The 24,523-nt window shown below is 30.4% G+C and overlaps 1 protein-coding gene across 6 annotated transcripts in view; it reads right to left on the bottom strand.

Annotated features, from left to right (window-relative positions):
• LOC111612848 (UDP-N-acetylglucosamine/UDP-glucose/GDP-mannose transporter-like) overlaps window positions 1–24,182 on the bottom strand; it is a 50,658-nt gene extending 26,476 nt beyond the window's left edge. Inside the window, exons 1-5 of one of the 6 annotated variants that reach the window (XM_023354134.1) lie at window positions 23,122–23,157; window positions 20,373–20,408; window positions 7,753–7,963; window positions 7,649–7,682; window positions 2,951–3,037 (exon numbers count right to left, since the gene is read on the bottom strand). In XM_023354134.1, coding sequence (XP_023209902.1) covers window positions 2,951–3,037; window positions 7,649–7,682; window positions 7,753–7,963; window positions 20,373–20,400 — 360 coding nt within the window. In that variant the 5' untranslated portion in view covers window positions 20,401–20,408; window positions 23,122–23,157. Of the gene's footprint in view, window positions 1–2,950; window positions 3,038–7,648; window positions 7,683–7,752; window positions 7,964–8,383; window positions 8,438–8,588; window positions 8,624–20,372; window positions 20,409–20,590; window positions 20,701–21,003; window positions 21,504–23,121; window positions 23,158–24,146 lie in introns of those variants that run through there. The other 5 variants (XM_023354118.1, XM_023354127.1, XM_023354149.1 and 2 more) reach the window with 5 other exon arrangements.
• Between the last annotated feature and the right edge of the window lie 341 nt (window positions 24,183–24,523).

Raw genomic sequence — 24,523 nt, 5'->3', positions numbered from 1 at the left:
TTAGATTAAATGATAATTTAACTTCACTGATTACAATTAAGAATTTATTTTTTATTATTTGATTTAGTTTGTGACATTTTCTGTACTGTTCTTTCTGTGCACTAGAAGGAACTTTTTTCCATACCTACTGTTAGTTCAACCATGCCCACAGTGGGGATGGCTGGGTGATAAGGAACAGGGGCCAACATATCTAGGACAGATCATCCAAGAAAAATTCCTGGGAAGTTGCTCACCTGGATTTGATCTCAAATCCCAGAGATAGGCTACATCTAAACCATCTTGACCATCCAGCTACCTTTATCTAATTCAATGACTAAACAGCTTAATTCAAGCAACAGAAATACATTTTAAAAACTTTCAGTCATATGATTGAAACCACTTCTTTTATTCCAACATTAATAGTAGTATTACAGTAATACTATCATTAACTTTAGCATATAGGTAATACTATTGTACATAATGCACATTATAGTTACAGTGACCATATTTTTTTGGGGAAAATAAAGGACATATCGATAAAAATCAAAAAATACCTTATAAAATTCATAAGTTTATAACATTTATTACGAAAATAGTAGCATACAACAATGCATACATTAAAATTTTAAACAATCTGAATTATTACACATACACACATTGTAAAAATTTAAACAACATTAATTTTGATACTTTTCAGTAGAATTAATTTTTTTATATAGCGCCGTTTTACGCTTTAAAGTCATAAAATTCCATACAGTTCATTTGAAAGTTGTATTTGATGGAAATACATGCTTCTAATGTGCTTACTTTTAAATCAGTTTTTTTCATTCGTCCACATATTATTCACCAATGAAAATATTCATTCGATGGGGGCATTAGATCCAGGGAGACAAAGAAAATTCTACAATTTTATTTTTTACAAATGTTTTTGAAAACAATTTCTTTTGCTGTAAAATGTTCAAAAATCTCAATCCACCTTTGATGGCAGGGCTGGTTATTCTGTCGCCATTCGTCGATCTTTTTGTTTGTGACATATTTTTTTTACACATGAAACTTCATCAAATAATTCACCATCGAGTATATTTATGGACCAATGATTCAAAATAAAGATATAGCTTTCCTCTACTTTCGCCCACAAAGGGACTTTGCATAATGTGACCCATTCAAACATCTCTATTTCAATAAAAAACATGTCCCAATTATTTAGATAATCTATGCACGTTTGATAAAATGTGTACACAGCATCATTGCATTTTTTGGCTTGTATATTTTCTGATTTTTCTAATGCTAAAACCACTTTTCTAATAACAATAGGAAGAAATCCCTCATTTTTTCTTTCAAATAACTTCAGCTTTAATTAACAAGTATATCATGCTCCAACTAGAGAGTTAAAAAACTATCACAAAAATTCCCATAAGAGTGTCCACCCCTTGGTACTGTCAGTGGACCATTTGGTTGGTGACACACTGCACTACTGCGCTCTATGTAACAATGCAACACTGGTCGTGATGGCATATACAAAACTAACTTGTTCAATATATTATTAAAAAAAATTTTTATAAACTTTGTGTTAACTTTACAAAATAAAGGACAAAATGCCTATTTTAGAAAATAAATAAAGTTAAAGGACAGAGCAGTGAAATAAAGGACTGTCCTCTTAAATAAAGGATGTATGGACACTGTAATTATAGTATATATTATTATTAGTAGTAGTAAAGGGTTCATTCATATGAAAAAATAATCATAAAAATATCTTGAATAATTCATTTTTCCTCTTTTAGTATGTTTTGATTTTAAAATAAAGAAAAATATGTTCAAAGAGTTTGAGCATATTTTTCTTTATTTTAAAATCAAAAATTTAAAGTTACAAAAAAATATTCAAGTCTACAATTGAAATTTCACATAAAAAAATTATTTTCATTCACAAAGGACAATTTTGTTCTCATTGGAAAATACTATATTACTGTGGTGTGAGATGTATAATATACACCTGTTTTTAATAAATAGGATTAATGCTTTAATGGTTTGTCATTTTACACAAAAACTCTGTTCCCACTTTCTTCTTTATGACTCCTGGTGTCCAGAATATGCAACTTAGAAATTCAATAAATTACAAAAATTATCATAATTACACTTACAGACAGTTATCCTATCACAAGCTCTAAAACAAAAAGCTAATTGAGTGAGTTATTTAAAATTTGATTATAAAAATCATTTAATTGATTCTCATAATCATTTACCCATCATCAATTATTATAAACTAATGTCTATACCAGGGGTGGCCAACCTGCGGCTTGCGAGCCACATGCGGCTCTTTGAAGGATTATTTGTGGCTCTCAATAAATGTACCCAAGTTCCCTTTTCATTTTTGTGTTATTATATTTTAAAAAATTATTATCGTTCCGTATGTATTTCAAAATGTCTTTTAAATTACTAACAACAAATATGAAAGACTAAGTGCAACGTTGTAACAAATTTCATTTCCGTCCAAGTTAAGAATGATATGACTCATCGAAAACTGTGCGAACGAACATAAACAGTGGCGTAATCGTCCGTTATCGACCTATTCCAGACTGACTTTGAATTTGTAAACTGTCATTGCAACGGACAGTTGACATTATGCTCTGGAGGAAACAATTTGTATCACTCTTGCTACGAATATAATTTGTAATCTGGAATTTTTGCATACCTTTTTAATACGTATTTAATTGCGGCTCGCGAAAAATTTCAATTTTGAAAAATGGCTCGGACTATCAAGGAGCTTGGCCACTCTGGGTCTATACTATAACAGTTATATTCTTACATTTAATTTAAACCTACAAATTAAACCTGTATTAAATTAATGTAGAATAAAATTGACAAATTAATTAATATTAGAAAGAAATCATCAATATGTTAAAAACTGGACACATTTATTTTTTATTTTCATTAATAATAACAAAATTGTTACAAATATAAATTTCAAACTTACTTTATTTGGTATGTCAAATGACAAGGATGGAAAACTCACAATACGTAAACTCCTGCCTAAATATAATACAACAATGGTTGCGATCATCTGTGAAAACAAAAATTAAGCATCAGTTTTTATATTGTTTAATATCATTTCTAACAAGTATTTAATACAAAAAAAAACAATTAAAAAAAGCATTACAATTATTTAAAAAGTTATAAAAATTGATACATATAACAGAATGTTTCAAATAGTTATTTTGGAATCTAGTAATTTATTAGAGAAATTCAGAAGTATGTGCATGTTTTTTCTTATAAATAACGTATTAATTCAATAATTTAATAATAATCTTCCCAAAGACTTTGATATAGTTTCTGTCATCAGTACTAACTAAATTTTTAATCATTACAAAAGCATTTGTTTACTGTAATTTTGCTAGATTAAAAAATTTCTGCTAAAAATTAAATTAAGTTATTCCTCTAGTACTGTCATTGTCCAACATTCTGCCCAACTGAAGTTTTTCTATGGCCCTTCTGAAGTGTGCAGCTATATATATTTTGCATTTTGTTATTCATAAAATTTTAAAAAATTTTTATTGCACATAAGCAGATTTAGCAAGTAAAAAGCCATGAGCAAATAGATAATTAATGACCAATATTAGCCAATGACAAATGACTGAAGGTAAGTCCTATGTATGCCAATGCAAACTGCTTCAACTCCAATCTGGTCAAATTCTTCTGCTTGGGTCAGCTTAGTCCAGTTTTTTGAAGTAGCAAAACTGTGCTGAAGATCCAATCAGTTGGAACATTTCTATATACTGGAATAAGACATAGATTAAATTGAGTAGCAGCTCTAGCAGTTATATTTGAATATTCAAAATGCATTGAGCATGCACATTTCATGCAAGTATAAACTTAATTTAAATTCCATGAAGACACTGAAACTATACCTATTGATTCAGTGTGTGAGTGGTCTGTCTTGAGTATGTCCCATCTTTACCATCCAGTTGTCACCATTGTGGGCCTGAATGAACTCATGATGGATATAATTAGAAAGATCCTCTTAATGCTCACAGAGCAGAAAGTCAAAAATGAAAGAAAGAAAAGTCAACAACTTTTACTGATTGAAAGAAGGACAACTGAGGAGATTGGAGTGGATTGATAGGATAAGGCAATGCAACACAGAAGTGATCTACCATAGGGAGGTGTCTCCCAGGAGAATTTTCTATGGAAAAACTATCCTCTATTTAAGTGTTAGACACTGGTCTGCTCATTTATGAGTCATAAACCCATCACCAACTACTATTATTTAGGGATGTTATCCAGTTGGTCACTGGTGGGCTAACAATAACTGTAACAGCAAGTTGTTATATTGCTATGAAATTTGCATTCCTCATTCAATTTAATACCCATTTAAGAAATAATCACAATCCTATTTTATATCATATAAGTGCATTTTAATTATTGAAAGTAAAAAATGATGTATAGCACATTAGATGGGCTAATTTGGCCCGTGTTAGCATTTTAATTAATTCTGTTTCTTTACTGTTTTGTTTTTTTTTCATACATTATTAAGGGAGACAAGTCATATGATTTATGGTATTTATAAACAGTGTATCAGAATAATTCAAATGTGACAATGATTACTTCTATAAATGATTATTTCTTAATAGAAAATAAAAATAAATTATTATTTCTTAAAAATTGCTATTTTAATTAATACTGAAATGTGTTATTTTACACACAATACTTTTAAAATTAGAAGAAAAAATGTAGACTCTTACTGAATATGAAATACACTACAGTAGATCCCCCTATAAAACCGTTTCCTATAGTTATGATTCCTATAAAAATTGTGGCAGTATCCGTAAACAACGGTAAAAATAACTCCTATAATACGTAAAACGTCATCGGGCAGCCGAACTACTTTCCCGCCGTCCGTAGCGCCACGCTACGGACGTTTAGGCGGATAAATTGAGTTTAGTATCGTCTGTTCATATAATTATATATAAATTAGGTACTGTACATATAATTATATATTAATTATATATAAATTAGGTACTGTATATATAATTATATATTAACTTAATTTATTGTAACTTTATTATAATTAAATATATATTTTTCGCCGTCTAGCGTCACGCTACGGCGAGTTAGGCGACCTATCGTCTGTCCAGTACTGTAATTTTATACATTTCTTGTGAAAGAAACATTTCTTATTTAACGGCCATAAAAATTATTTATATTAAGGATGTCTCCAAAGGTCAACGAAGTTTTCGCAGAAAAATAATATCAGAAATCGCGGCCGCGGTTTGATGCGCTGTTCCGCGACGAAACCAAGCTTTAGCAACGGGCGTAGTCGAACGGTACACACTCGGTAAGCAATCCTACAATTTTTTGTTTATAACGTAGTTTATACGGATTATTTTCAAAAAAATATACGTATTTTGGAAATGTTGAGTCGAATTAGTCTAGAATCGATTAATTTTATGAAAGAAAACCTTTCAAACAGCCGTAGTCCGTAAACTATGATTCCTACAAAATTGATTCATAAAGAACGGAACGTATCTACCGTCTTATAGGGGGATCTACTGTAAATGATATCTGAATTATGATCACCTATCTAGTAAGTCTTAAATCTTTTTCTTTTGCCTTCAGTACAGCAAAATTCTGACATGGCACTGATTCAACAAAATGTCTGAAGCATTTGGGAGATATGACAAACCAAGCTATGTATAGTGCAACCTGCAATGCAGGTATAAAGGTGATTGGTGTATCCAGATGCTTGGTGTGGTTTTCTGTAATGTCCCACAAGTGCTCTATAAAATTGCCATTTGGAAGTTCAGAGGATAATTGATATTCTGAAAGTCAGAACTGTCTCTCTCAAATCATTCCTTTACAACAAGGATTTGATGTATTGACACACTGTCATCTTGGAAGACACAATTGCAAAGTGTAACATAACAGGATGTAAAAAGTCAGCAAGCAATTGACAATAGCAAAGACAATTCATATTCTGTTCTATGTAAATCAGGGGTCCAAGTTCCTACCAACTAAACACAAATAACACCATACAACTGTCTTCACTAATCTATACTGTTGATGTCATATGTAATGAATCAAGAGGCTCATGTTGACACTAAATATATATATGACCATCCATAAAATGGAGTAAAAAATATGAAACACCTGGCACATCCTCTTCCAGTCTTCTAACATCCAACTTGCATGCTCTTTGCATCAAGTCAGTCTTTTTTACACCAATGAACATTGGTTAAGAGAGGATTCGATAGTGACAGTCTGCTGGTATAGTCCATACATGTAAGCATGCCCCATATGGTTACATCAAATATTGTTATCAATTTGGCCTGTGTTGTATATGGTACTCAACTATTGAACAGTGATGTGTTCACCTGTATGACTTGTTAGACTAGAATTCAACCTCTATCATAAACTTTTCACTGTCCTTGATAGTTTTTCATCAGGCCATCAGGATAAATACAACTATGTTTCAAATTTTGAACATAGTTGTATTTGTCCTATAATATATATAGCAAAGCCAATTAGGCTGCAGAAAAGCTGAAAATCTTTCTTTGATACAAAAATTTATCATTGGTTGTCTTAAACAAGCAGTACACTTTATCCATTGTGGCTCTGTTTTGTTCTTCTAATTGTAATTACTTTATTTTAATATTAAACTTGTTCTATCTGTTTTAAATGGTTGATTACTCGGTATTGCCAACACCTTATCACAACTCACTAATCCTCCCACTCATTTACAACTTAAGCCATCCCGACGCAAAGCTGGTAAGAAGGGCCTGAGCTCACTGGTTGACCCCCCTCGGTTCTCACATAATGAAGTAATACCGTCGCAAGTCATATGGCAACCAAATCTGCCAAACAGTTGTGAACAATGCAAAATTGACATTCTTGAATTCCAATTAACATTTTTATGCATTGCATTGATGTTTTCATTTGTTCTGCCACTCCTCAGCTTACCAGATATCAGACAATTAAAAACTGCCCCAGTCTCTTCAAATCTGGTGAGATTAGATTACAAATTGTGAGCTCTGTTGGGATCATGTATGCTGAACACATCACGTAATCTTTAATATTTTTTAAGGCACACTCATTTTGGTAATAAGTTTTACAATAAGAATACATTCTTATCATGTATATGTAACCATGAACAAAATTGTCAAAGGTTATGTATGATGCATATTACAAAAAAGCATTGATTACAGATGGCCATTGTGACATATGTATAATTGAAATACTAGAGTCCTTTTTGGAAGATCTTTTATGAATAATACATGACTTTGAAATATTAATTTGGTCAAATTTTACTTACGTGCACCGTCATGGCTGAGGTTGCAACTGTTTTTGCTCACAACTGACTCCTCCCGGAGGGGAGCCGCCGGCAGGCCACTGTGTGTATAATGTCACTTGTTATTGATTCATGGTAATTCTTGAACACATGTATCAGTAACTAGTGACGTTATACACTCGGCAGCCTGCCGGCGGCTCCCCTCCAGGAGGAGTCAGTCGGGAGCACAAACAGTCGCAACCACAGCCATGACAGTGCATGTAGATAAAATTTAAACATTAATTTCTAATGTATAGTATGCATAGTATTAGTATATGCATTTTTAGTATGCTTGAAATTAAATCAGAACATAATGAATGTTATATACCGAATTAGACATTAAAAACTTACCTGACCAATCCCTAAAGCATGAACGGAAGGGAATCTATAAAAACAACCAAATTTAAATATTGTTTTAAAGAAAACTTTTGTTTAAAAGATTAAACTTAACTTACTTATATGTAGTTAAAACTATTTTATTGATGACAATGATTAGAAATGATGAAAATCCATACAACAGTGCAGAAAATACACGTAAATATAATGGACTGGTTGATTCACAATTCTCCATCAACATTTTCTGGTTATTTTCACACTGTACCGTTTCCTGAATTTCGCTGATGCATTTACATTCAGAGCCAGTCATTCTATCATCGTCGACTCCATCTGACAATTATAAACATACGAAACTCACGCATTTCATTTTGTTCGCCATTTCTAATAACTTAGCGATTACACTGCCATCTACTTTGTACAATATTATTATATTAAAAAAATAAAATAAATAAAATTTTATATAGCAAGATCCGTAAAGATTACATTATTATTATTATAAAGTAAAGAATAGTTGAATATTTATTTTGGTAAATAGTTAAGATTTTAATTCACATTCTAATTTATATGATACTAGCATCCCCGTCGCGGCCTGCCCGCTCTTATATACAGTACATATAGAACTTAGAAAATTTGAACTAATTGTTCATTAATTATTTTTGAGTGATCAATGTGTAGTATTGCAGTAGAGTTTTGCAAAATATAAAAAAATAAAATCATAAAACTTCTGAATAAGTTATATTAATGTAAAACCTAAAAAATTCCTCGCTACACGCATTCGATTCTGAGCCGAACGAATTCGTTGCCCTTCCAGTCTTTGCTGTAGAAATGTAGATTCACGTCGTCTACAATTATGAACTGTTTCTTCCTATTCGTGCTGTTGCAGCTCTCGGAATTATTTATTAATCAATCTCAAAAATATTCACCAATAACTATTGCGAATATTTTGTACAATTACCTGCAGAAACGATTCGAAAACCCGCCATAAGTACTATACACATACGGCCATCTAGCGTGATGACGTCACTTTTTTAATTCCTCAAAGATTTTGCTAATTAACTAATTATAATTTAATGTCAGTTCTTCAAATATAATAGTAAACTTCAATAATAGACTTTCTTATAGACAGCGTGTGTCGCCATCTAGTGAAGAGAGAGAGAGAGAAATAGACAGACAAAAATCCGTTGCAGTTTTATTTAATTAATAAAAAATCTGTAGGTTTGATTAATGGTAAACATTCCAGGAATTATAAAGATGCTACAGTTGAAGTATGGTAACGATTGGTTCAGTAGTTTTCACAGTTAGTGGTCACAAACGAAAAATACATTGTCTCTTTATATAGTAAAGTATAGAGTATAGGTATACACAGTGCCGGCCCGAGGCAAGTTTTAGGATGGAGCGAGATCCTATTATGGCGCCCCCTTGGTCAGTAGTGTAGCGAACATAACTGGCGCTCGGGGCACGACACTTTATTGGCGCCCCCTCCAGAACACATATAGTTTGTCTTGGAGACCATTTGGGCGCCCCTCTGCGAGTGGCGCCCGGTGCTTGATGCACCCCCTCACTACGCCACTGCCCTTGGTTGTCCCCAAATTTATACCCTTTAATTTTCTTTACCACTGAGGCGCCCCCTAGGACTTAGCGCCTGGAGCGGCTGCTCTTTTCGCCCTATGGTAGGGCCGGCTCTGGGTATACATATAGATATAGACTATAGTAGATACTGTATAGTATAGATATAGATGATAGATATTACAGATAAAGGTGCTAAATCCAGTTCCAAGAGTTCTGGAAGTGTTCCTTCGGAACTTCTTACTGTTAGTTTGTTAGACTAGACGAGGAATGGCAAATCTTTTTAAATCCGCGTGCCATATAATAAGTGTACTTATCGTTTAAAATGTTTATATGTGCCAAAAAGACTTCAAATAACTATGTTTTTATTTATTTATTTTTCATTTTCATTTTATTTAAATAAATAAAATGAAAATGCTTCAATTAGAGTAAATGTAAAAAAGCTAATTAAAAAAAATGATCAGATGATAAACCGAAATCGTATGATATGTTACGTGCCAGATGATTTTTCCGACGTGCCACTTTGGGCACGCGTACCATAAGTTCGCCACCCTGGACTAGAGACAGTCAGATGACCGAGCGGTCAAGGTGGCAGCCTACCGCTCTGGGCACCCGGGATCGCATCCAGACGGGTCGAATAATCCCCAGGAATTTTTCGGAGGGTGGTCCGTTCGGATATGTCGGGTGCTATCTCTCATCACCCGGCCGCCCCATTGTGGGCCTGGGCTTGCTAAAAGGGTGCTGGGTGGACAGGCGGACTCCAGGAGGGGTCGTGTGGAAGGAAATCCGACTTGCATTCTTGAAAAAGTAGCCTTTACACTCACTTCTAACCCCAAGATCACTAATCCGATGCCCACCAATGGCCGAGTGGATAAAACCACTGAACACTGGTATTTGGTTGTGGGTTCGCGCCTCGCCAACAGGCTGGCCACGTGAAGTTTCCGGGTTTTCTTCACATTTGTATTTTAATAGGAACCAGTTTCCCCATAAAAGATCTACCGGGAGGCATTTCCCTAAGAAGATCGTCCATTTGTCACATTGCAGTAATTCAATAAAACCGAAATATAGTACTAACCCGATGCCCAGTCCTGGTACTCAAGAATTTTATGTCAACGAGTCGTTGACAACGACTAAAGGGTCATTTATTAATGAATCTAGGCTGATTTGATATTAATGTAACATTCTGACATTATAACAAGAGAGTAGTCAAATGATTGAGGGCAACGACTTTTTAAAACAAACAGATTAAACTTTGAAATTTGTTTTAAACCAAACGCATTCATAAAGGAGCAAAATTTATAAAATTATAACTCAACAAAAAAGATATTGCCTATAAAAGTTTATTTAAAAAATGCTATAAGAAATATAAAAAGTTTATTAAAAGCAGGGCTGTGGAGTCGCGTAAAAATCTACCGACTCCGACTCCGACTAAGGGCGAACTTGTTACCGAAAGAGACCCGGAAATTCTGATGTCATCACGTGACCTCAGAATAAAAGATTCAATAAATAAAGTTCTAATAAAGATAGAGCGTAGAAACTTTTTATTCCAAAGCTAAAAGACTTCTCTAAGTAATATATTTATTCGATAATTTTTACTTTTCTGGCTGTTATATATAACAGAGGAAAAGTGTAGCGCTCGGTCAAAAAATGACCTCCCAAATTTTTACATTTTTGGACTCAGGACACCTTGAAATTTCGAGATATGCAAAAGATTCGAGGTTTTTTCTATATGTGTGGATGTTAGACTTGGTTATTTCTATATGTGTGTGGTGGGCATGATTTCGTTCACCCTGTTTGAAGCCTAATAATTTCTGTGGTCAGAGTGGTCAGAATCGGAGTCGGAAGGTTTAACACAGGAGTTAGTTATTAAGTGTCAAAGTGGTTGAACTAAATCATGTCCCCATAAACATTTTAAAGTCTTAGGCGAGAACATCTTAACGGGTTTTACTAAACATTACTATTATAAAATGGCAAAAAAAGCTTACTTTGAGGATAGAAACGAATTTTATTTTATTTTTTTAAATTTTGAACGCTAATAACGAGTAAAATATTCATTAAGAGATATGACACGACCACTTTTATGTCTTCACCCTGTCGACCTTTAATTAAGAACCAAAATTTAATAGTATTAATGCCCCTTTATACGTAAGCTACAGTGCCACATTTCGTTTCTTAAACTTTCTGAAATATTGTTTAATATCTCAGAACAGAAAATAAAGAAATTGAACAAATTAGACGCCAACACACTCACGCGCGCGAATTTTTCCCCTTTATTGACTTTTTTGAGGGGTTCGGGAGGTCTTCAAACGTGTAGATTTGCAAAAAAAAACTTGGAGGGTCAAATTTGACACGATTCCAATACTTTTCCGTTTTATATACATAACAAGTTGGTAAGTAAAAAGGAGTCGGAGTCGGCGGATTTTTGACGACTCCGACTAAAACACCAAAACTCCACGACTCCGACTCCACAGCCCTGATTAAAAGCATTCTTATTCATAATATGAACATTTTTGTAAGCTACAAATGAAGAAAAAAGAGAAGATACACTTTGCTGAAGTGTCCATTTTTTTTTCAACTCTTTCCGCCCTGTGGGCACTAAGATAACATCTTTTAGCAAGCCCATTATGTGCATCAGATCTACAACGGATCGGAGGGTGGTGTGGGACGGGGCTTGGCATACGGGTCCGAAAAATTTCCAAGAATTTTTTGACCCATCCAGATTCGATCGAAGGGTCTTCCAGAAGAATAGATTGCAACCTTGATCGCTCGGCCAGTTTATTGTAATTACGGTAGGTTATTCTCTTCACGTTTCTTTGATAATTTACCTATTCCGTTTACTAGGTACATGATTTCAACGGTACCGGACTAACCAGATTTTTCTAACAGGAATGGCATTTTTTCCATTTATGGCGGATAATCGAGTTTATTATAGTCTATTTTTATTTTTCCGGCTTTGATATACAGTACATATCAGAGGGAAATATTCCCCCAAAAAAATGTTTACATTTTTAGACTCAGAGGACCTTGAAACGTCGAGAAATGAAAAAAAAATCGGAGATTTTTCTATATGTATGGATGGTTCGTAGGTGTGGAGCACGATTTTGTTTACTCTCTTTGATGCTTAATAACTCTTATGCTTTTTGTTGAAAATTTCTGAAATTTTGCAGGGAAATTTGTGTATTAGGAGGAATTTTTGCTATTAAATTTTGGTGATGAAAGATCAAGGGGGTAGGCAGATATAGGGGGTCGTGTGTGTCTCCAGTAGGGTCAAACTTAATGACAGTTTTACTCGTTATTAGCATTTACAATTTTTTTATAAAACTTATTTCTACCCTCAAAATTAAGTTTTGCCATTTTATAATAATTAAAAATATAGAAAGTTTTTAAATAAATATCATTAAATATATTAATAATATGATTTCAATAAATATCATAACAGATGGCGCCAGACACGCATTTTTTAAACGTTGCCGGGAAAGTTAACCAACTCGTTGCTGGAATATTTTTAGAAAATAGAGACAAGCTTAAAGTAGTACATAATAATTATATAGTGCATCTGATATCTGATATCTCAATATATCTAAAATTTATTTTTATTAAATTTATATTTATCTAAAATTAATAAAATTTGCTAGTCGATTTAGTTTACACTTGTCTATATGTAAATTATATCAATACATTACTTTTTCAAGTTAAAAAATAATTTAATATATTTCTATTTATGCATAAAATAGTTTATTTAATTTTTTAACCAAATATTGTAATGAAGAATAAATTATTATAATTAAAGTAAGAAGAAATTTTCAGAAGTTACACATTAATTTAACAGTACCGTGTACTTCCAAATTTTAAAATACAGTTTAAAAATTTCCAATTAAAATAACTTATTATTAGAAATATATTGTATTATTTAACAGCAAAAATAAATATTTGGAATATAAAATTAATCAATATTCCTCACTTTTATTTGAAAAAAATAACCTATATTTACATTTGGGTATAAATTACGTGTTTAGTATTTTCGAAAGAGTTTTTTTTTACAAGAGTACGCCTTTTTAAAATATACATATCATAATTAATTAATTAAATAATAACTTTATCAATTTGGAAATAAAAAAGAAATCCATTTATCACGTAAAATAATCTTATCTGAAAAATCCTCCAACCGGAGAATGTGTATTAAATAAATATCCTCCCTCATTTTTGGCAACATTCGATGCCTGCTAAGGATAACGGAGTTCCTTTTTCCGGCTTAATTGAAATAAAACCTTAATAAATTCAACACATACTAGTGTAATTATACTATATGTACAATAATAAAATTCTTATGTAACGGTTAGAGATTTATTGCATTAAACATTAACGGGTGGTAAAGTTGTGAGGATATGATGGTACTGAATATCATTAATTAATAATTCAATTTGAATAAAAGTTATATGGACCATGCAATTTAAATAACTGTGCCATTATTTCTCATATTACGCAAACTATAAACATTTTTATTCATACAGAAATAGCCTACTTATAAATATTCATAATTTATAGTAGACTTATACCGGGGATATTCTGTATTTATCAACCATTAATATTTTACTGCATCCGCCTGGAATCATTTGAAATTTAAATTTATATTAATTCATTCTAAAACACAAATAAAAAATATTTTTATTTATTTCACGTCTTTTATTTTAAATGTAAAAACGCGATAAGATTGGATCATAGTTTGAGTTTTCTAAAATCTTTCCTCTAGTAATAGCATCATACTGACATATTTTTAAAAATCTCTTTTGGAGTATTGAAATTACAAAATATTATATAAAATTCCCATTTATAAATAAGAATGTTATTTAGTTAAGAAATTTCCTGGATTACTTTGTATTTACGTTGTTGTTTTTATTGGAAATGTAAACATTTATTAATAAATTATTAACGTTATAAAAACATATTTTAAAATAATATATAAATCTATATACAGGTTGAACCTCTTTAATCCGGCATTCTGTTGTCCGGCACGTTTTGAATTTGTCGCCGCTGGTTTGTAGATTCTTTATGTCTATTTAGTCTATTTGATTCAAATAAAATTAAGGGAAAGCCAAAGTATCAAAAGCAAGCTACATTGCAACAGTGGTTGAAGGAGGTCATTAATGACTCATTCTAACGTAGAAAATCCACTTTACTGCACTTCTTCTGTCTTTGACGTACACGCACTGTATCAGATAAGCCTAGGCCTTAATGATCCTGTATAGGCCTACCTTGAAGACACTGCTGACCATGAAGAACTTTCTAACCCTGAAGTAATCTAAAATACAAGTATTTTTGATTTTAGGTTTTATATTATATGAAACGATGAAAACCTTGCTTGGAAGCATTAATGGTTGTATTAATTCCTAAAGCTTGGTTCTATCTTCGATAATACTGTAATATATGTGTGTAATAAGCATGTGGTTACGTAGGTAATTTCCATAGCAGTTTTAAAGATCAATTTTTGTAATTCGACATTTTCTATAGTCCGGCAATGGCCAGATCCTAAGGTTGTCGGATTAAGGAGGTTCAATCTGTATATGCCATACCTCGTTAAAACACTCTCACAAATAACACCACCCTCGTTCAACACTAGTAATACTGTACGGTACATGGCCTAGATATACTGTTAACCCACAATAGATAAATATTATATAGCATACTTACAATATCTAATATTTTAGTTTATTTTTAAAAAAAAAAATTGTATTTTATCGTAATTTTGTTATCCCGTATACTTATATTGTAAGTATACGGGATAACAAATACAAAATACGAGATATTTTGTATTTATTTAGAGATGCTTAATAATAATAATTTACATTTATAGCCAATATGTTTTTTATAATATAAAATTTTGCCATAAAAAATATATGCAACATTTTTATATGTATGTAATGTCTTTTTCATGCATAATATTAATTTAATTTTAAATAATTCAAAAACTATTATAAGTATTTTTTCAATAAATTTAAGAAGTTTGCCTAAGATAGAATCTAATTTAAGGAAGATTAAGATAGATTTAACGTGGAATTTATCTTTAAACTGGAATTACATAAGAAAATAAGTAAGTTTAAAAATTTTTTTATTTCACATNATTATATATATATATATATATATATAAAGTAGTAGTATACTATATATTTGTAAGTTTGTAGAAATAAATGTTTACGATTTTTTATCATAAAACTATTCATCCTGTAGTTGTATTGTTGCTTTCATATTAATACGTACCGTACATTCATACTAATTTAGTTTCAGTACACTAATAGAATATCTTTCATTATTAAAATATATTTGGCATGTTTCGCAAAACTTTTCCGTTTTGATCAACAAAATATATTTATCCTTCAACTTTTTATTAAATATTTTAGTTGTGTAACGCTTTATCAAGCTTGAAAATGAAGCCTACTTGATCTCCAGTATATATATATCGCATATTATTAATAGGGAAAATAATATATATCGCACATATTATTTTATTTCATACACATAATCGCATATAATCAGTAACTAAACATGAATAAAACATATTCGAGAATTTAAAGGTCAATTTCATAAGACAGAAGAAAAAATACAAAACATGGAATTACAAATTCAGGAATTAAAAATGGAAGAGGAACTTGTGCACTTCAAAATGGATTTTTTAATTAATAATTTTAATCTAGATAATGTAATTTTATATACATATCCTAGTTCGAAAAATATTTTTAAACAAGATATATGAAATTTTACGAAACACATTCTGAATCTAGATTCAGAACTTTTAGAAGATATCCTAGACATATTTCAATTAATTAATACAAAAAACTCTGTTATAAAATTATCGTTAAGGAACAACCAAATTCGCAATCTTTTTTCACCTCTTTCATCAAACGAAAACAAAAAAAAATTACTCGGTAAATGTCAAAATACGTCTGCAAATCTCAGCTGATTTCACAAAGGGTTCTCGAACAAGACGAAATAATCTTCCCTTCTAAAACAAAATCGTCAGGTTAAATTTGATAATGATATTTTGGTATTAGGTCAATATAAAATAACATACTGTATAGGGACTAAACAATTAGTAAATGCGAAAAATTTTTATCAATTCAATACAGAATTACACTACTTAAGTCCGATAAATTGCAAAGAATCGGTCTTACAATAAATACAACGAATAATCAAATGTTAGCAGTGATAAACTGGAATTGCCAGGGATTAAAGAATAAAATTTTATCAAACGACCTATTTCAGCTTAAACTTGAAACAGTTGATCATTGGAATAATAGAAACATGGATTACTCACGTACAGTTTTATAAATTAAATCTATTCAAAGACTACTTCATAGAAAATACTCTTGCTAGAACAACAACTGGACCAAGCCGGCCTAGTGGAGGAATATGCTTATTATTAAAAAAAAATTTATGTAAAATTCTTCAAATAAAAAAGACTGATAACCTTATAATGTTATTAATCGAAATGACTAAACCTAATTTTACTAATTTAAAAAATGAATTAATGATTGTGGCTGTTGCCTATATCCCACCAGACAGGACAAACAAACTAAAAGAAGTTTTCAAACGGGGAGATAAACTTCTTCCTAATAATTACCGACCAATAGCTCTTCTATCTACCTTAAAAAAATGTTTTACGGAAATTTTAGCAAAAGAATTTCAACAATGGACCAGTAAAATGGACTTAAAATCCAAATTTCAATACGCATTTGTAAGAAACAGAAATACAGAATCTGCGATATTTTTGCTGCTACAACTTGTAGAAAAAACGTAAGAAACTACAGGGTAGTTATAATTAAAGTTGCCCTACTCAGACCTGTATAGAGTCCGTTCTCGTTGACGTATTTTGATGAAACTTGGTATATACGTTATATGGACCATGGGGAAAAGAAAAATGCAAAAAAAAATGATTAGTTCAAATTTCTACCACTAGGTGAAAAAATAGCGCATGAAGAATAAGAAACACAAAATGGAAACACGCAAAAGGTTTTTATTCACGACATTTGTTCAATGTGTAATCCATTTGCGTCAATCACATGTCCAAATCGCCTCACAGCGTGTTCAACAGTAGCCCAATAGGTTTCTTGAGAAATTGCAGCAATATGGCCTGTTATGCTTGCTTTCAATTCAGGCAGAATCCGTATGGTTGTGGTGATATCTAAGATCGTGTCTATAGAAGAGGCATACGAACTCTGCCTGAATTGAAAGCAAGCATAACACTCCATATTACTGCAATTTCTTAACAAACCTATTGGGCTACTGTTGAACACACTGTAAGGCGATTTGAACATGTGATTGACGCAAATAGATTACACATTGAACAAATGTCGTGAATAAAAACCTTTTGCGTGTTTCCAATTTCACCTAGTGGTAGAAATTTCTTCATGCGCCATTTTTTCACCTAGTGGTAGAAATTTGAACTAATTATTTTTTTTGCATTTGGTGGTCCATATAACGTATATACCAAGTTTCATCAAAATACGTCAACGAGAACGGACTCTATACAGGTCTGAGTAGGGCAACTTTAATTATAACTACCCTGTATTTACAGCATTCAGAGATTTTGAAAAAGCTTTTGATACCACTTTTGATTCAAAATTTGAGAAAAAAAGGAGCAGGAGAAAAGTTTCCTATACAATGCTTAATTTAAGTTGTTTTCAGACTATAATACAGTACTAGTATCATTCAAAGAAAGAACATATCTCCTTCATTTAAAGTATGAAATTCTATAAGGCGATCCGCTTTCCCATGGACCTGTTTAATTTTTATTTGACTGGGATTGACTAATTCTTTACAAACTCTACAGATGGCATCGAAATTGCAAATAGACCTTTTCATTATATATTATTTGCAGATGACTTAGTTATTATCGCACCGACAAAAATTTCCCTGTAAAGAAAGAAAAATTAATCAACTTAATTTATTTTTTTTTAAATCGTTGCATCCATCAATTAACCCGAATGAAACAAAGATAATGATTTTTAAAAAATAATAATCAAATCTCAGAAAAAGAAACTAAATTGTATATAGAAAGTTTATCCGTTCAATTACTCAAATCGATTATTTAGGAGTGACCTTTGAATCGAACAGTAATTTTAAATCACACGTTATCAGATTAAATAACAAAGTGAAAGCAACAATTGATAATTTTCTATTTCTATGTTCAAGATTAAAAATCTCTAATATATGTTTACATATGAGATTATATAATTCTCTAATAAATTCAATTATATATTATGCAGGATCAATTTCTTATTTGGCCTGGAATGCTTTCATGTTTACTTTCTTCGAAGATTATATCAACTAGAGAGAACCTGCCTGGTTATGCTATTCGACATGAAACAAATCGACTCTGGTTCTTTCCAAACGCATAATAAAATTTTACTATCGAATAAAATTTAAAAGTGACGAAAATATAACTTTTTTACATCAAGAAATGTTAAAGAAAAGTAGAAGACACGAAATTAATCTACTATGGCAAATAAAGTTAAACAAAATTCTACAAACATTCGGTGTAAGTACCCTTTTCTTTGGGAATAATATTCACGATTGGAAATGCGGATTTATTTTATTACTAGATACTGCAATATCACAAAGTATTAATTAATTAATAAAGATCAAAATAGCTTATATCGATCCAAGTATCACTCATGGCATCCAAAAATACTAAAAATTCCTTCATTAAAACCATATACTGTATAAACTACCCATTGGGAATAAATGTTAAAAGATCAATAATTCAATTACGCTTAAATAAAAGTCCATTATTCATTGGAAATAAATATATAAATCTTTTAAATAAAAATTGTTATTGGTGTGACTCCAGCGACTTTTCAATCTTACACATAGGCCTACTGAAAGACTGTGAGAAATTTATTCAAATACGAAATTTATTTGGAATATCTCACATAATAAAGCAAAGTTCAAGTCAAGACTTTAGAGAAAACCTGAATAAATTTTCAAAGAAGAAGCTATACAACTTGTATAACTTTGTAATTAAAATTTATTGACATAAAAATTTATTTTATTTATTTATTTATTTGCTGAAAAATAATGTAGGCTAAGTTTCAGTGCCAATGTCAATAAAATGGGAGAAAATGCTACAGCTTTTAATTTAATTCTCAGCATTTCTCATAGATAGCCTCGATTGTAAGTCATGCGTGTATTTTCTTAAATAAAGCTGAATGTGCCCAGAGCTGCCAGCTGAGTACCGATTACCTCAGCTTGATGTTAACATAATATACCTGCTATTATTTGAAATTAATTGTAAAAAATAATTTTATAATATTATAGATTTAATCGAAATGATTGTTTATGTTAGTAATGTTCATCAGTATCAAATTACTGTTCTGAACAAACACGACTTTGATCTTAAGGTAGAAATTAACTCAAACATCAACACTAGTAAACTTAAGTTATATAAAGCCCTGTGGATTCAGATCAGTGAGGAAAATTCTGATCATGTAAAAATTAAAAACTGTAAATTGACTGATAGACTGAGAGATTACGATTGTTTTGAAGAAGGAGATAACTATTCATAAAATTAAAACAAAGGAACTTCCACCTCTTGACGTTCACAGCCGAATTTCTAAGGATAAAAACATGACATAATTCAAATGCTTCCCTACCTAGACAATGATATGCAAAGTTTTTCATGGACATATTTTACAAGAGTCATCAGGGTAAAATATAAGATAGAACATAAAGTTCACGTGGCACATTCAACTTTTTTAAAGAAAATATATTGTTGACGTCTTACATCTTTTTATAATCCTCAGTTTTTGCTTTTGTCTTTAAATGAAGAAATTTTTTAAAGCGTATTTTTGTTACGCTGTTTTAAATAGTTTACATTGCGTACAAAATTATTTCTGTACTATTCCAAATACAATATATTTTGTAAACAATAAAAATATGTCTTTCTGAAATTATTATTTTTTAGCACGTACTGTACTTGTACAGTACATCCTATTTTATGTTCAGCCTTCTATCTATTTTTAAAAAATCAGAATATTTATTAATTTAATTTTTAATAAAATATAAAAATTATATATTAATATTTCAAATACATTTTTAAAATATTTTTTTAGATTTTTACACAAATAATTAATATCCAATATTATTTTTTTAATCAAGGAATATTAATTTTTAAACTTACTTTTCAGCTTCATATCGTGTGGAATCATTCTTAATTCTTTAGAAAATAAAAGAAAATAATCAAAATTCAAGCAACTATATCAGCAAATACAACGTTATTTACACAAATAGCTTAATTTAATTTTGAAGAAAAACTAGTTTACTTTCTATTGAATTCAATACGTTAAAATTTTATAATGTATTCATAGTAGAACATGTTAAAATATGACAAATATTGACCTATTTAAACGTGAAAAACATCTATATTATTTAAACTTCATATAAAAAGCTTGCATTAGTTTATACATCTGTTTCGCAAACTGTTTCTATTAATTTCTCATATTTCCTGCGAGTCCCTGTAGAGCAGATGCAAAGAGGTGACAGAAACAGCAAAATAAACTCTGAAATTATTATATTTAATATAAATTTTCCTTATTTTAAAAATTTGTAAAAAAAAANAATAGTTAAAATATATTCTTTACAACTGGGTGCATAGGTAGACACTGGTCATCTTTAACATCACTCTTTATTTAGGAATATCAGGAATAAGACATTTAGTAAAGAGGTGCCCAGTGTTTACCTATGCACTCAGTTGTAAAGAATAATTAAAAGAAGACACGGTTTCGGAATAAGTCAAGTTAAAATATATTTACCTTTTAAGTATAAAATAATTTCCAATATAAATATCCTCAAAAGAAAACTATCATTTGCAATATACTTATCGCGGCTCCTCCTAACTTTTTCGTTACAGATGTAGAGAATGATTATCGACAGCTTATATCAGTAGTTCTACGATACTGAGTCTCTATTACTCATCAATATCACGTGTTCCATAAAATCTTACATAAGATTTACTGATAAATGGTATCAGCAGTTACCCTCACAATTATCTGTTTGCAATATTTTATTCGTTCAAATTTGTAATAAGTTTCAATCTTGTTGATTTCTTCATTATGGCAAACCAGTCTCAGGTGGGATTTTCGTACCGCCATAACGATACGAAAATATGACACGTCAATTCGAATTTGATCTATTTTTTCATGATTTTTAATGATTATTATGGTTAAAATTTCGTGTTTTGTAGATTTGTGATACTGACAGCAGTGAGATCTGAAAGTCCCATTGCATTCAAGACTATTGAAAGCCGGAAAGGGGCACCGACCGTCCGATACCTGTGCCTTTTGAAAGCCCATGGAGATAGTCACAACCACGGGCGTCCGCAGAGGAGACAAACGGCGCACTTGTCCTTCCTTAAATCGGATAAAAATTTTACAAGTTATATCGTAAAAGTGATTGAAGTATGCAAAACTATATTTTATAATTCACAGCATCTATTTCTAGTAACAAGCAGCTCACTATCATTAATTTTTCGGAGAAGTTATTCATACCGAAAGACGGCCTTGTTTATATACTTTCACTCTTTTACTCTAAATTCCACTGGATCCGCTACTGAAATGCGATCAAATGTGCACACACCGATGCGATTCCATTCGCCAACTTACCCTAAATATAACGAGTTCTTGTAAAACTTGTACATTATAGGCTAAGTGTTGTACTGTACCTTATAACTTGTGAATTTTATGAAAGAGCCCAGACAGATCTCGAAATGCATCCCTTCAAAATAACTTCTTAAACAGGTACAAAGTTTCTCGATTTTTTAGAGTTGCGACTTCATGACGTAACACGTATCATAAAATTATCGCTTGATTATCAGTGCTCGTGCGTACAATGTTTCATAAGAGTGGCTGTAGAAGAGCAACTGTCTTCGTTAGTCTCAAACGAGAGGTTTTCCTTGTGTCCGTCGTGAGCAGATAAATACAAGTGTCTTCTTTTATGTATTTTTCTACTTATGTGAACGTTTATACATAAATATACACAATTTCTTTATTTTATTGTAACTCAGTAGTTAAAAAGAGAGGGAAAGTGGATATACTCCAAAGGTATTGTTGACAAGAGTTGAGCGTTATGAAACGGTGATGGATGATTGATAAAAATCCAGGACGAATATACAACTAAATAAAAGAAAACTAAAATAAAAGAACTATGATTAAAATTTTAAAATAGCGCTGCAAAAGAAATAATAAAAGAGCATCTTCATAATTTTTCTTTTGTCACACACCTTAGGAACACAACAAATACACGGAGTTGACCATTTTGAGGTTCTTGTCCACCTCAATATGTAAAACTTGTTTTAAAAATCGTTATTTTGGCGGTAACACACACAAAAGAATATTCAGGTATAAAAGAGCTTCAAAATAAAGATTAATTCCACCAAGTAATATTGTTATGTTTCTTATATATGTGAAAAATGTCAAATTATCTACGAATTCTTACTTTTTGGAGTATTTCTTCTATTTTACAGAATTTTTAATCTTATTTGTTAATATAATATAATTAATTAATAATTCTTAAACATTTATTAATTAATTTTACAAATTATTTGTAAATAAATTAGAATTACTTATCTGAAATTTTTAAGTTATTATAAATATTTTATAAATAGTAGCAAAATATATGATTTTTGTAATTTGATTTAGGATTTTTAATTATTTATTTTATGAGTTTGGCGAATTTAGAACATTAAATATTAATAGCAAATATTTCTATCTTCTACAATGAAGATTATACTGTATTTTAACATTAAAGATAAAGTTAAATGATAAATATGCTAAAGAAACTTAAGAAAAAAAGTAAAAATTAAATATATCAACTTATTGCATATTTGAAATTAATTTAAAAATAAAAATCACATTTTACATCTACATAATTACCGGAATAATACTAAAAAAACACCTGGCATTGATATTTCTTTAAATGCTTATTAATCTCCTGTAACATGTTTAAAGGATCTTACATAATACCTCAGCTTGATGTTAACATAATATACCTGCTATTATTTGAAATTAATTGTAAAAAATAATTTTATAATATTATAGATTTAATCGAAATGATTGTTTATGTTAGTAATGTTCATCAGTATCAAATTACTGTTCTGAACAAACACGACTTTGATCTTAAGGTAGAAATTAACTCAAACATCAACACTAGTAAACTTAAGTTATATAAAGCCCTGTGGATTCAGATCAGTGAGGAAAATTCTGATCATGTAAAAATTAAAAACTGTAAATTGACTGATAGACTGAGAGATTACGATTGTTTTGAAGAAGGAGATAACTATTCATAAAATTAAAACAAAGGAACTTCCACCTCTTGACGTTCACAGCCGAATTTCTAAGGATAAAAACATGACATAATTCAAATGCTTCCCTACCTAGACAATGATATGCAAAGTTTTTCATGGACATATTACAAGAGTCATCAGGGTAAAATATAAGATAGAACATAAAGTTCACGTGGCACATTCAACTTTTTTAAAGAAAATATATTGTTGACGTCTTACATCTTTTTATAATCCTCAGTTTTTGCTTTTGTCTTTAAATGAAGAAATTTTTTAAAGCGTATTTTTGTTACGCTGTTTTAAATAGTTTACATTGCGTACAAAATTATTTCTGTACTATTCCAAATACAATATATTTTGTAAACAATAAAAATATGTCTTTCTGAAATTATTATTTTTTAGCACGTACTGTACTTGTACAGTACATCCTATTTTATGTTCAGCCTTCTATCTATTTTTAAAAAATCAGAATATTTATTAATTTAATTTTTAATAAAATATAAAAATTATATATTAATATTTCAAATACATTTTTAAAATATTTTTTTAGATTTTTACACAAATAATTAATATCCAATATTATTTTTTTAATCAAGGAATATTAATTTTTAAACTTACTTTTCAGCTTCATATCGTGTGGAATCATTCTTAATTCTTTAGAAAATAAAAGAAAATAATCAAAATTCAAGCAACTATATCAGCAAATACAACGTTATTTACACAAATAGCTTAATTTAATTTTGAAGAAAAACTAGTTTACTTTCTATTGAATTCAATACGTTAAAATTTTATAATGTATTCATAGTAGAACATGTTAAAATATGACAAATATTGACCTATTTAAACGTGAAAAACATCTATATTATTTAAACTTCATATAAAAAGCTTGCATTAGTTTATACATCTGTTTCGCAAACTGTTTCTATTAATTTCTCATATTTCCTGCGAGTCCCTGTAGAGCAGATGCAAAGAGGTGACAGAAACAGCAAAATAAA

Source organism: Centruroides sculpturatus, unplaced genomic scaffold (genome assembly GCF_000671375.1).
Source record: "Centruroides sculpturatus isolate CEXI.00-Female unplaced genomic scaffold, Cexi_2.0 scaffold112, whole genome shotgun sequence".
Taxonomy (NCBI): Eukaryota; Metazoa; Arthropoda; class Arachnida; order Scorpiones; family Buthidae; genus Centruroides; species Centruroides sculpturatus.
This window is presented reverse-complemented; position numbering and strand designations above follow the sequence as displayed.